General features: G+C 43.5%; 1 protein-coding gene across 2 annotated transcripts in view; it reads left to right on the forward strand.

Moving 5' to 3' along the window:
- The window catches only part of VPS41 (VPS41 subunit of HOPS complex), a 141,749-nt gene that overhangs the window by 90,081 nt on the left and 37,059 nt on the right, over positions 1-14,609 (forward strand). For both annotated transcript variants that reach the window (XM_080665764.1, XM_080665765.1), the window contains exons 11-14: positions 2,441-2,538; positions 6,591-6,720; positions 8,189-8,304; positions 9,776-9,832. In XM_080665764.1, coding sequence (XP_080521890.1) covers positions 2,441-2,538; positions 6,591-6,720; positions 8,189-8,304; positions 9,776-9,832 — 401 coding nt within the window. The remainder of the gene's footprint in view (positions 1-2,440; positions 2,539-6,590; positions 6,721-8,188; positions 8,305-9,775; positions 9,833-14,609) is intronic.

Here is a 14,609-nt window from a genome sequence, read left to right on the forward strand (position 1 = left end):
CTACAGTGTTTTTTCCAACATATGGCCTATTCGTTAAAATTTGTTTAAAATAACAGTGAATTAATAACAAATAAATAAACTTAATTTAATTATAAGCAAATTTTGGTTAAAAGCATTTTAAAATTAACAGAATGTTAATTTTCACATGTAACATATGGACTGGAAATTTTGTCCATTAAATCTGAAGTCTGTTCAATTGAGATCCGCAAAATCGAGGGTTTACTGTAATTTTATCATAGAAGTTAACTAAGTCAGAAGCTAATACTACAGAACTGTGGAGAAGATCTGAATCAAGAAACTTGTTGAAATGTACAAAAAAATGAGAGTTTATTCCCAAATGAATCTGTAAATGAATTTGCAGTGTATAGTTACTGAGTCTTTGCCAGCACCACCACTGTACCACTTAGCTCTACTGTGTAACAGATCACCCCAAAATCTAGTTGCTTAAAACAAGTCATTTATTATAAATACTAGGAGCCCAGTGCATGAATTCATGCACCTTGAAAGGAACTGTGGGCCGCGAGGCTGTGGTGGGACGAAGGGCGGGTCTCGGCCCATCTTTCGTGCTCCCGCCCGGCCCTTCCCACCACGGCCCCAAGCCCCCAGTCTGCCAGCAGCCCTGCTCCCGCCACCGCCGCTCCCACACACTGATGGCGTTGGCCCCGCTTGCACCCGCTGACAGTGCGGAGTGATTGGGGCCAGCGCCAGCAGCAGGTGTGAGTGGGGCCGGAGCCATCGGCGGGTATGAGTGGCGGCTGCTGCCCCGATTGCCCCTCAGGAGCAGGGGGAGGTGGAGAAGCCCTGGGGGGTGATCGGGGCCGGAAGCCGCTGCTCACACCCGCTGATGGCTCCGGCCCCACTCACACCCGCTGATGGCGCCGAGTGATGGGGGCCAGCACCGGGCGCCTTCAGCGGGTGCTAGCGGTGGCTCCAGAGCTGGCAGTGGGTGCAAGTGGGACTGGTGCGAGCAGCAAGTGCAAGCGCTGGGGGGAACCACGGTGCATGGGAGCAAAGAATTTTCAGTAACCACCAGAGGCTCGCCCCGATGACAGCGACCGGCACCCCGCCTTGGTCTGGCACCCTTGCTCACCTGTTCCACCATCATGCTGCGGCTGACGCCCGCCATGTTCCGTGCTCTGCCGCCAGCTGCCGGCACCTGACAATGTTCTGCGCATGCCCCCTGGTGGTCAGCGCATGTCATTGTGACCGGTTGTCTGCCGTTCTGTCTATTTGCATATTAGGGTTTTATATATATATAGATTTTACAGCTGCTAGTCATTAGACCAGGGGTGGGCAAACTTTTTGACTTGAGGGCCACAATGGGTTCTTAAACTGGACTGGAGGGCCGGAACAAAAGCATGGATGGAGTGTTTGTGTGAACTAATATAAATTCAAAGTAAAGGAGCGGAGGGGAGAGCAAGAGAACCCTCCGCTCTTTCGGCTCCACGGGCCGGATAGAACAGCCGAACGGGCCGGATCTGGCCCGTGGGCCGTAGTTTGCCCACGGCTGCATTAGACTCATACCTTAGCAAATATTTGTACTTCTACCACTGTGTTTTCCATAAGATCTTTGCGGTCTATTGTAATTAAATCCATATACTTCTTTAAATTTTGTTTTACTTTTTAAATTTTATTTTCAATTACAGTTGACATTCCATATTATTTTGTATTAGTTTCAGGTAGCAGCATAGTGGTTAGACTGCCATATAGTGTACTTTACAAAGTGATCCTCCTGGCACCATACATAGTTATTGCAATATTATTTACTCTATTCCCTATGCTGTGTTTTTACATCCCCTTGACTATTTTGTAACTACCAATCTGTACTTCTTAATCCCTTCACCATTTATTTCTTATGGTGATGTGATAACTCTTAATTTTAAAGACTGTCTTTAAAAAGGAGAAAGGAATTTATTTCCTCTGACCTTTGTTTCACATAAACAATAGTTTTATCATCATGTAATTTATATTTACACACCCTTTCCTCCTTTTAAATCTTTAAATAAAATGTCTATTAAATGTTTAAAAAAAAGAATTGTAGTTTCCCAATTACAAATAGCTTTTCTTGTGACCTTTATACACCTGTAATGCCCTAACTGTGAAAAACTCTAACTCAGGCATTTTAAAGAAATAATTATTGTTATTAGTAGTTTACATTGGGTTTTCATGGGATTTAACTGTCATTTTTGAACTAGGTGGGCACAGTGTCACATTTGACCATTCATGCTGCTGTTACTATCAGGTTTGCTTTATGTTTGTGATAGAAATTTTCAAGTGAGGTTTTCAGATATCCTCTCCTGGTACTGACTGCTGTCAGGAAGGTGTGTCTGTGCCCCTTTGTGTTAGATTTCTAAAGTGAGTGCATCCGGAATTCAGAGCCGATGCGTCCTTTCCTTTATGTGCTGCTTAATGATGAATCTTTTATCCCTTTTGTTTGCAGTGTCCCAGTTTGAAACTGAATTCTACATCAGTGGTCTTGCGCCTCTCTGTGATCAGCTTGTTGTGCTTTCCTACGTGAAGGAGGTTTCAGAAAAAACGGTAATTTATTTCACTTCAAATGCAACGGGAAGAGTGGGCTCATTTTCAGCAGTACAACTAGATCAGGTTGTCCATGAAAGGGCTCTGCTATAATCTGAGCAGAACTTCCTGACCTATAAAATAAGGTCGGCAGAGATTGCCCTGTAGACCTAACGTATCTGCCTTTCAGAAGCTCCACTCGTTGCCTGCCTTTGTTCCTTTTGCTGAGCAAAGGGGAGTCCTTTTTTTCCATCTCTCTCGGTATTTTAGTCGAAAGGAATGAAGGATTCCTCTTTCTGAAAGGCGAAGAAACTAAGCTGACACTGTGCATTACCAGAAATGACAGCAGTGACGTTGATCTGCTGCAACAACAGGGCCCCTGTGGTCAGAGGGAATTACGGAAAGGGCAGTTCATTATTTCCTGTGGTCCAGACATATTTGTTTACTTCCCAGTGGCCTAGTGGTTCTGAGTAGCTTGACTCTGGCTTTGAAACAGACAGTTGTTAAGTCTCAGCTATCAGTGCAAGCGATGGTATGAAATGTATGGCTAAATAAGAAGCCACAGAGAATCTAGATTGTGGGGTACATGACTTTGGAATGAAGCCCTTTGCATGGTCCCAGGGAGGGAGGGGCATGCACACCCAGCCTCTCTTTGAAGCCCAGGTCGGCCCCATTCCCAGCTTGTCTTTATGTCAGAGTCCAGGGGTCCTGTCAGGAAGGGGGAAAGGGTAGCTTCAAGGCATAAACAAGGAAAGCTTGTTATAAAGGATTTTGTTTTGATCCTGTATATAAAAGAAATAGCAATTGATTATCTAGTCCTTTACAGTAAGTAGGCTCTTCTTTTCTGTATCCTCTCTGTTCTTTTCCCCCTTTTCAAATGCCAAGGAATAAAGTGGGGAGAAAAACCCTGGGAGCCCCAGTTTTGAAGTGGTAGCTGCTCTCAAGCGTTTCTCTGAGCTAGCACTTGCATCAGGAAGCCATCGCTATAGTAACCTGAAGCTCTGGGTACCCATGTTGCTAGGCAATGGGAAGTTGTAGACTTAAGTGAACACTCAAACCTGCTAAAATCAATAGGGCTGGCTTCTAGCTCTGTTGCAGGACATCAGTTTATTTATTTATTTATTTATTTTTTTAAATAAAGAAAAGCGGTGGCTTCTGAGGGAGTAAATATGGTACTTTTTGATGAGGAATGTGGGGAGGATTGAGAATGTGATTGAAAGACATAAGGAAAGAAGTAGTAAAGTGAAAAAGGGAAAGCCTAAGAAACAAGTGGCCAAAAAAAGAAAGAGGAAACCTTTGTTAATAAAAAAGAGTATTGGAAAGGAGTAAAAACCAAGAAAGGCCAACCATATAGAGCAAATTAGAAAACGAAATTTTTTCAGAGAAAGAAGTGAGGGTCTTGCAGATGACTTAAAAATGTGTGTCATTATATTCATTTTATATAACACCAAAGTACACCTTAAATCCTTACACAAAGAATAAACTGATAAAATTAAGACAAAAGGAATAAAGAAGCAACTTGGGACCAATAATCCCCCCCACCTTTTATCCCATAGCAAAAAGATCACTTAACTGCAGCATTAAAATTCGTTTTTATATCACTCAATATCAGGGGTCCTCAAACTATGGCCCGCGGCCACATGCGGCCCGCCGAGGACATTTATCCGGCCTGCCAGGTGCCGCTGCCTGTCCTGCTTAGCAGCCGACTCGTCCTGGGCCCGCATTGCACATAGGAATTTGTTCATAGTTTTTTTTAAAACTATAGTCCGGCCCTCCAGTGGTCTGAGGGACAGTGAACTGGCCCCCTGTTTAAAAAGTTTGAGGACCCCTGCTCAATATAGTATTCCCCAACATAGCTTTCTTTTTACCTATGTGCATTTTTTTCCACACAGTTGCAGTCAGAGTTACACGCTATTCCTTATTGCCATATTTTTCCGGGTCCTTATTCCATTCTCTCTCTGTGTGGTCATGGAGTCTCCCATCATTATCTCTTACTAGAGGTCCAGTGCACAAATATTTGTGCACTCGAAGGCGGGGGGTCCCCCAGCCCAACTTGCACCCTCTCGCAGTCCAGGCCCCTTGGGGGATGTCCAACTGATGGCTTAGGCCCACTCCTCTGAGGGAGCGGGCCTAAGCTGGCAGTCAGACATGCCTCTGGCAGCCCGGGAGCCCTCTGGCAGGCGGGGAGCGGTCCTAAGCCGTCAGTCGGACATCCTTAGTGCTGCCACAGAGGTGGGAGAGGCTCCCACCACCGCCGCTGCACTGGGCAGCCATGAGCCGGCTTCTGGCTGAGCAGCGCTCCCCCTGTGGAAGCGCACTGACCACCAGGGCACAGCTCCTGCATTGAGCGTCTGCCCCCTGGTGGTTAGTGCGTGGCATAGCGACCGGTCGTTCCCAGTCATTCTGCTGTTAGGGTCAATTTGCATATTTCCCTTTTATTATATAGGATAGTGATTGTGTACTATTTTATCTGGTTGATATGCCCTAATTTATTAAGCTATTCCCTTAATGTTTTATTTTTCTTTCATTCAATAATAAAGGACATTTGTGGTAAGAATTGTGGTAAGCATTGGGGGTTAAAATCCTTTACAATAAACTCAGGACCAAATTCCTGCTTCTAGGAAGTTCACAGATAAGCAGAGTTTGTTTGGCCAGTGAACAATGGTTATCAAACAAGGCAATGAATCACATTGTTCATGTTTTTCTTACACATACTAGAATAAAGGAGCTCTTTATATGGCCTAGCAAGGCAGTTTTCTTTTACTATTATTTGGTTCAAATATATTTTTTTCTATTTTGCTATTTTTTACTTTGTTACAGCAGTTAATTTTTTAAAATATTCACATCTTTCAGCTTTTCCTTCATTTTTTTTGTTTCAAAATTGAGATAATTCTCATTTAGCCACAGATCTGATAAATTATGCTCTGTATTCACTGTTGTTATTTTTCTCTACTGATTGATCTTTTATAGTTGCTCTTTTATTTTTGGAATGTTTTCAGTGTATGAGGGGCATAGCAAAGGAATCCTCGAGGCTTACTGTTTACCTCAGGACCCTGAGAGCTGGTGGTAGGTAGCCCTGGACGTCTCTCCTTCTGCTTCGTTGTGTCACACTGGCAGGCCTTGTTGCTTCGGATAGTGGTCAGGTGTCTGTGGTATTCGTGTGCTGAATGCCCCAAATCATGAACTTCAGAGTAAAACAAACTTGGTTTGAAATCCAAGGTTTACCATAAGTCCCAGTTTTTTTACAAACCCAGTTTCATCATTTACTTATGTAATTTTTATCTTAGTAAATCTTTTGATCCTTGGTTTCTTTATCTGTTAAATTAGGAACAATATTACTTACTAAGGGGTAATTTAAGAACTCCATGAGAATAGTCTTTGTACTAGTATAATCACAGTAGGTTAGTGGAGCTGTCAGAGATCCTCAGTAAATCACGTATTCCCCTTCTGTCTTGATCTAGAACTGCACTGTCCAAAGCTATATGTCGCTAACCATATATTTAAATTTAAATTAAGTTAGGACTAAATTTAAATTAATTAAAACTAAATATATTTAAAACTCAGTTTCTCCATCACTAAAGTCATATTTCAGGTGTTCAGTAGGCACCAGTGATCATGTCTGTCACATGGGACAGAGCGGATAGGGAACATTGCCATCATCTCAGCCAGTTCTGCTTTAGACATAACTCTTAATCTCTGACTTTTTATTTTCAGCATTACCAGTAAGTTCACCTGTAGTGGCAGCGATTTGGATAATGGAGCAGTTGGTCATATTATTTGTACTCTGCTCACATTTGTGACGAAGAGGTGTAATAAAGTGGTCTAAGGCTGTGGTCGCCGTGGCGTTGAGTGGGCTGCAGTCGTGGCACAGTAGTACCTGTCCTGTTTATCTCATGCAAAGGTCGGAAAATAAAACACAGTTTTGAGGCTATCTGTGTCAGGTGATTAGAAGGGCTTAGATATGCCGAAATGATAAAACCAAGGCATTTAATTATGGCTAGCTAAATTTAATTTGTATAATTTGTAGAGATGTCATTAAAATGAGCTTTTTCCGTTCTCTTTTTTGCCCTTAGGAAAGAGAATACTGTGCCCGGCCCAGGTTGGATATTATCCAGCCGCTCCCCGAGGCCTGTGAAGAGATCTCTTCCGATGCTCTGACAGTGAGAGGCTTCCAGGAAAACGAATGTCGGGATTATCACTTAGGTGAGAAAGATCGGGGAGGGCTCAATCGTATTGCTTGCATTTATCCCCCCCCCCCTTCCACTCGAGTAGCACAACAGGAATTTAAATTGAGGTGCTGAAAGGATCTTAGAGAATATCTGAGTAGGCATCTTAGGTTGCAAATGTGGGCATCAAGGCTGAGAGATACTATAGAACTCGCTTGAACTCCCACAGCAGAAGGGAGGGGAAAAGATGGGGCCAGGATGGAGGTGAGTAGGCTCTGGGGTCTTTGTTTTTATACTTGATCTATTGCCCAAACGATTTAAAATGACACCTAACCTACATTGATGTCAAGCAGCATGTTCTAATTACTCTCAACTTTATGTCCCTAGACAGTGTGCTCTGGGATGGCAGAGAAGTTATCTTTCTGTTTGTCACCAAATACTCAGAGCCTAGCAGAGTGCCCGGCATATACTAGGGATTCACTGGATATTTGTTGAGTGGCTGAATGGACACACTTAGTCACTGCTCACAAGTAAAGGGAAAGACATTGCTGGTTAGTCATACCAGAGGCATCTGTGTTTGGGTATTATCACCTCCTTCAAAAACACGTCGATGAAAATAGAACAGCTTAGGCTTTCAAGAAATTCTGCTTTAAAAACAATTGACATTTTTGTGTGATATTTTTAGTTCTAATTTTAAACAAAGCAAATGAAGAAATACTCTATACATGTTTGAGTTTTTTTATATGAATCCCCTGATCATCTGAGAAATGTGAGAAGAGTATTCTGGACTTGGCAAAAAGCAAACGTGACTCACAGCTGAGAGTGTCCAATCTAGGTACTTTGCTCAGAGCAAACTCTGCTGCACACTTAGAACCCCTTCAGATCAAGTTTTATAATTGAATTCTGCAGGAAATCCTCACAATTGGCATTGTGCATAACATGCTGAAATGACAGATTATATCCCCAGGGCTCGGGGCATCTGTCACTTATGCGTTAGATGGCCTTGACCTTGATGAGGAGGAAACATTTATTGCAGACTATGGGGTGTGGTTGTTCTGTAAAAATAGGACAGTGCTGTAAATGGCCATTAATAAAGTTTATATACAGTACATGAATTCTGATATGCAGTAAACATGGAGAATTTTTGAACATTACCTCTCAGCTGAAGTCAGAATATATTAAACACAGAATTTTAAACTCACCTTATTTTTAAAAAATTTTTGGTATTTCTCGCCTCCTTATCTTCTTTCCTTTCTCCTTCTCTTTCTTTTTTTCTTCCAAATAATTTTACAATTGAATACTTTTTAAAGCACTGGGATATATTCTATCATTCTCTACCTTGTCCCACCCCTACCTTCAAACAGAACTAAACGCACTTGTTCCAAAGGTGTCGAGTTTTCTGTTCACTCTTACTAAGTTGGGTTGCCTAACCAAGTCCCCCAAAACCACTGCCCAGGTTTCTGCTATTGGGTTGCCCCGATGTCCCTCTCTTCTTTCACCCATAGAGTATTCTGAAGGGGAATCACTCTTTTACATCGTGAGTCCAAGAGATGTCGTGGTAGCGAAGGAACGAGACCAAGATGACCACATTGACTGGCTCCTCGAAAAGAAGAAATATGAAGTAGTTTTGATTTTACTTTCTTGAAAGTATTGACACATCTGTAGCATAGAGGATAAGAGGTTTTTGTGATAAATCTTTCATGTAGGTGAATTAGAATGCCCTACGCTAGAAAATATGTTGGAGGCTAATAACTTTCCAATATTCCTTTCTAGAAATGTTTTGGGGAAAAGATCACAAGGAGGTGTTAACTAGCTTTACTGTTCAGTGGAAGAGGAGTTGGTAGTGGAGGGAGGGAAGGGGTTTCATCCAGCCTGTTGAAGTGTTTATTTTGTGCTTATTCAAGAGGAATAAAATAGAGCTAGTATTTTAGAATTGTCTGTTTGGATATTTTCATGGAATCATTTCTTGATGCTTATTTCATATATAAAAGTAAAGCTGTCAAATTAATGCTCACTTAGGATGGTTGAAATACCCTCTTCGTTGAGTTCAGATTAATTTTAAAGGATAAGAACAGAAAACATTTTTTAACCTCAGTAACCAGAAAGCCATTTTTGTATAGGTTTAGTTACAGAAACTCTCTGGATGGGCTTTTATACTAATCAGTTAAAAACAAACAATCTATTTATACTAGTGTGTTGCTTTAAATTTGTAATCACCTGAAAGGATTTGGGGAAAAATGTTTTTAACTTATAAACTATTTAGAGTTCAGGCATTGATACTAAGTTCATACCATATTGCTTTAGCTCCAGTAGTTTCTTAAAGAAATAATTCTGGCCGAAACCGGTTTGGCTCAGTGGATAGAGCGTCGGCCTGCGGACTGAAGGGTCCCGGGTTCGATTCCGGTCGGGGGCATGTGCCTTGGTTGCGGGCACATCCCCAGTGGGAGGTGTGCAGGAGGCAGCTGATCGATGTTTCTCTCTCATCGATGTTTCTAGCTCTCTATCCTTCTCCCTTCCTCTCTGTAAAATATCAATAAAATATATATTAAAAAAAATTAAAAAAAAAGAAATAATTCTGTGTTTTAAACATTTGTGTTAAAGTAATAATTATAAACTTTACAGAATAAAAATTAAATCAGAGATTTGCAAAATGTTATTTGTAGATATACCTAAGCATATGCATATAGTTTACTTTTTATGTTTCACAAAGGAAAAGTATCCCTTTGTCAGTATAACTCATACAGATTTAGAATGACAGATGACTTTTTTTGTTTGAACCTGGGAGCTGTAGTTACATTTTGATTTCTGTCTGCAAAGTAATTCTAATATCCTAATGTGGAAATGAATTCAGCTGGAAATAAGAGGAGTCTGCATTTTGGTTGGCTGCTTTTGTTTGAGTTTGAATGCATTGAGGTTCATTCAACCATAACATTAGCAATTCCTGTGCTAGAAGCAAAAGCTGCAGGAAAATGGGGCTTTATTTATGTAGCGTAGAACTCTTAAAACATAATAAATATAATGTTTATAACCTCCTGTCTTTCTCACTTTCTCCCATTTTTCCTCCTCCTTTTATCATGCTCATGTAAATATAGGAAGCTTTGATGGCAGCTGAAATTAGCCAAAAGAACATTAAAAGACATAAGATTCTGGTAAGTGAGTAATTTTATTATTTGAAATGTAGCTTTACCTTTCAATAAGTTATAATGAAACTGAAAGTAATTTAAAAAGAACTGATTCTTCCAGCCTTTTGAGAATTTCTTTCAAACTAATTCTCCAACCTGTAAGATCAAAATATTTCATTTTATTGAATCAGTTTCTGCTTGTAAACAAGAGACTTGAACACCTGCTAGGAGGTAGTTTTAGGTAATTTGGAAGCTGGATTTATGGAATACATTTTAAATACAAAGCTTTCCAGTTATGTGTGGTGAGATTTCTTTAAGTCATAGGTAAAATCACGTTATCACAAAATGTATCAAGAGTAGTTTCATGAAAGTGGATTGCTTCAGTGTTTCCATAATAACAGACTCAATTGATTTTGTTATGGAGACTAATCTAGGACATCAAATACATTTTTATTACATTTGGACTCGGGAAAAATATAGTGACTGAAAGCCTATTTCTTTGCTAACTGTGACAGTGAATGTGCTGAAGGAAAGCAGAAAATAAATCTTATCCTCTGAGTGTGAAGCGTCCCTAGAGACCATCTAGCCCAGGACTCTTGTTTACAGAGGAAGGCTGGGAACTTAGTCTGTTATGGCTACTTGGTTTCAGCACCAACTCCTTTTGACTATATTTCTCCTACCTTAAACTTCTCTGTAAAATTTCACATAAAAGCCTAATTCTCAAAAATGTACAAGCAAAATAACTCAGGAACTAAATAGAGAAAGAACTAGAGCATTTTTTAATTATTATTCAAAATTGTGGAGAATAAGCAGGGATTATCTAGAAATGAAGCAGCAGGTGTTCCAGCCAATGATATATGTGATGGTGCAGAGTCGTGAAACTGCTTGGCCTGCTTGGTTATTAGGAAGAGTCTGATTCTGAAGGGCCATGTGGAATGAGGATCTTGGCTCTGTCTTGGAATCTCTGGAAGACAGGTTGAGCTTTCAGTGCCTCGTCACATTTGCTTGTTAGAAAGATTCTCTGATGGAGATGGGGGCCAGAGGGAGGCCCGCTGAGATGGGAATCAATGAGGTATGATTCCCTTCTTGGTGTGGAGGTGGGAGTGATGAGACCTGCAGAGTTGATAGGAATAGAGTGGTGAAGATAGATGGAAGACATGGTCAACCAGACTCTGGGGTTTGGTGACCGGCTCTGTGTGCATAGGGAAGTCAGAACGAGAAATGTAGGCTGACTCCCAGGCTTTGGGCTTGGGCCTCTGGTGGATGGTGATGTCGTTCAGAGAGAGAGAGAGCAAGAGAAAGAGAAAGAGAGGGGTGGGGAGAGAGAGAGTGAAAGACAGAGAGAGAGAAGGAGGGAGAAGGAGCAGAAGAAGAAGATGATGAAGAAATAAGAGAAAGAGAAGTAGGGGAGAGGGAAGGAGAGAGGAGAGGAGAACGGGGAGAAAAAGAGACTGTTCAAGGAGTAGTAGGATCAGATGTGTGTTGGGCGGTGAATTTTGATTTAGATACATTGAGTTTTTGCCTCCTTTGGAACATAGTGGAGCTCAAGAAAGATATCTGGACTCAGAAATAGATTCAAGAGAGTCGTCAGCAAACAAGTGACTATGTGTTTGGACCAATCCACACAGCACCAGTGTCTAGCATTAGAGAACAGAGAACCGGGAATGGAGCCAGTGGGGACACTCACATTCAAGGGATTATGCATACAAACAGAATTGGAACAGCCAGAGGAAGGTTGTGTCAAGGGAGCTGAGAAAGGAGAGAATTTCAGGGTAAAGAGAGTTAAATGCTTAAATGGTTGAGGTTAGCAGGTCCAAAGTAAGACTAGCTCAGCTAGTTAGTTGTACATTTGGTTTAGTAATGTGAAGGTTACTAGTGAATTTTATATATAGGTTTTATTCTCAACATGTTCTAGGGAGTGAAAAGTGAATAGGAGATTATGAAGTAAAGTTAAATGTAGACTAGTTTTGAAGTGGGAAAGGGTAAAGATTGTGGTTGGGGGCTATGACATCATGGAATGTTGGTGGTGATGGTGAATATTTTGTGGGAGAAAGACACTTAAGGGAAAAGAGATAAAATTGGGTTGAAGTTCAAGGTGTACAGAGAAAGAGGATGAGTGGCAGAATCAACTCCACATGGGGAGGGGGCATGGCATGAAAAGAAAGGTTACAGAAATTGGCACTGCAAAGGAGACATTCTCGTCTTTGAACCTGGACAGACTCTCCACTGATATTGTTATACTAGGGACCCAGTGCACGAATTCGTGCACCTTGAAAGGAACTGTGGGCCACGAGGCTGCGGTGGGCACAGGGGTGGGTCTCGGCCCATCCTCCACGCCCCACCCGGCCCCTCCTGCCGCAGTTCCCGGTCCCCTGTCTGCTGCCAGCCCCGCTCCCACTTGCTGACGGTGCTGGCCCCCCTCACACCTGCTGACAGCATGGAGCAATTGGGGCCGGCGCCAGCAGCGGGTGCAAGTGGCAGCGGCTGCCTCGATAGCCCCTCAGGAGCAGGGAGAGGTGGAGAAGCTCTCCAGGGCGATTGGGGCCAGCAGCCACTGCTTGTACCTGCTGACAATGCCAGGCGCCCGCAGCAAGTGCAAGCGCTGGGCGGGATCTTGGCATGGGGGAGCAAAGAATTTTCAGTAACCACCAGAGGCTCGCCCCGATGACAGTGACTGGTGCCCTGCCTTGGTCTGGTGCCCCCACTGACCTGCTCCACCATCCCGCCGCAGCCAATGCCCACCATGTTCCACGCGCACCCCCTGTGGTCAGCGCACGTCATAGCGACCGGTTGTTGGGTTGTTTGGTTGTTCTGCCGTTTGGTCTATTTGAATATTAGTGTTTTATATAGAGAGATGTGGTCTGTTTTCAGAGAAATAAATGTAGGCACCCTTTCTTCACTCTGTAGTTCTATAGATTTGAAATATGATTTCCTACATAGTAGTCATTAAAGTAAAAATATAATAAACTAAGAACTATGGGTAGTTCCCTTCACTTTTGGAATGGGCATGTCCTATGCATTGATTATGCATAGACTTTTCCTCCTGACACAATATAATTTCATAACGAGGCAGGCAGAGAGAGAAATGAGCTCCTGCCAATTTTGTCATTAAGGGAGAAAGTCCATAAAAACTTCTTTGTACATAAAGTAGAACTTAATATCGAAGTTGCATTATATATGCTGACTTTAAGCTTCTCATGAAAATGCTTTTAGCCCTAACCAGTTTGGTTCAGTGGATAGAGCATCGGCCTGCGGACTGAAAGGTCCCAGGTTCGATTCCGGTCAAGGGCATGTACCTTGGTTGCGGGCATATCCCCAGTAGGAGGTGTGCAGAAGCAGCTCATCGATGTTTCTCTCTCATCGATGTTTCTAACTCTCTATCCCTCTTCCTTCCTCTCTGTAAAAAATCAATAAAATATATTTTTTTTTAAAAAGAAAATGCTTTTGGGTGAAAATAATCCTATCTAATAAAAGAGTAATATGCAAATTAACCATCACTCCACTACACCCACAAGCCACGTCCACCAGCCAATCAGGAGCAAATATGCAAATAAACCCAACCAAGATGGCTATGGCCACAGAGAACAGGAGGGAGGCTTGGGTTTCCCCGGCAATGGAGGAAGCCAAACTTTCCGCCTGCCCTTGCCGGCCTAGGCTTCCACTCAAGGCTACAAAGTTTCAATGATAGAAGATACATAAATCCAAACAGAAATGGCGGCAGCCACAGAGCTGGAAAGAACAGGAGGCTAGGGTTGCCCCTGGTGATGGAGGAAGCCAAGCTTTCCGCACACCCTGGCCGGCCCAGGCCTCTGCTTAAGGCTGCAAAGTTTCAATTATAGAAGATACATAAATCCCAAAAGAAATGGCTGCCGCCACGGAGCAAGCAGAAGGCTTGGCTCCACTCCAGGCTACAAAGTTTCAATTGTAGAAGATAAATAAACCCCAGATACCAGGGCCTCCGCTTGGGTCACCGGGGGGTGTGGCCGGTCTGCAAACCACCACAGGCCCCTCGCCCAGGCCGCCCCACGCCCCAAGGGAACCCCCACCCTGATCCGGGATACCCTTCAGGGCAAACCAGCTGGCCCCCACCCGTGCACCAGGCCTCTATCCTATCTAATAAAAGAGTAATATGCAGATAGACCATTGCTCCAACACACAAGATGGCTGCCCCCATGTGGTCAAAGATCCTGCCCCCATGTGGACACAAGATGGCCACCACAAGATGGCCAGCAGGGAAGGGTAGTTGGGAGCGACCAGGCCTGCAAGGGAGGGCATTTGTGGGTGATCAGGCCATCAGGGGAGGGCAGTTGGGGTGACCAGGCCTGCAAGGGAGGGCAGTTGGGGGCGATCAAGCCTGCAGGGGAGGGCAGTTAGGGGTGACCAAGTCGGCAGAGGAGGGAAGTTGGGGGCAACCAGGCCTGCAGGGAAAGGCAATTCGGAGGGACCCAGGCCTGCAGGGGAGAGCAGTTGGGGGGGACCAGGCCTGCAGGGGAGGGCAGTTAGGGGTGACAAGGCCTGCAGGGGAGGGCAGTTAGGGGAAAACAGGCTGGCAGGGGAGCAGTTAGGCATCAATCAGGCTGGCAGGGGAGTGGTTAGGGGCAATCAGGAAGGCAGGCAGGCGAGCAGTTGGGAGCCAACAGTCCTGGTTTGTGAGAGGGATGTCCGACTGCCCGCTTAAGGGCATTCGTACATCTCTCAAGGGGTCCCAGATTGGAGAGGGTGCAGGCTGGGCTGAAGGACACCTCCCCCCCACCCCCGTGCACGAATTTTGTGCACCGGGCCTCTAGTATTTCATAAGAAGAGT

Source organism: Plecotus auritus, assembly GCF_963455305.1.
Source record: "Plecotus auritus genome assembly, chromosome: 4".
Taxonomy (NCBI): Eukaryota; Metazoa; Chordata; class Mammalia; order Chiroptera; family Vespertilionidae; genus Plecotus; species Plecotus auritus.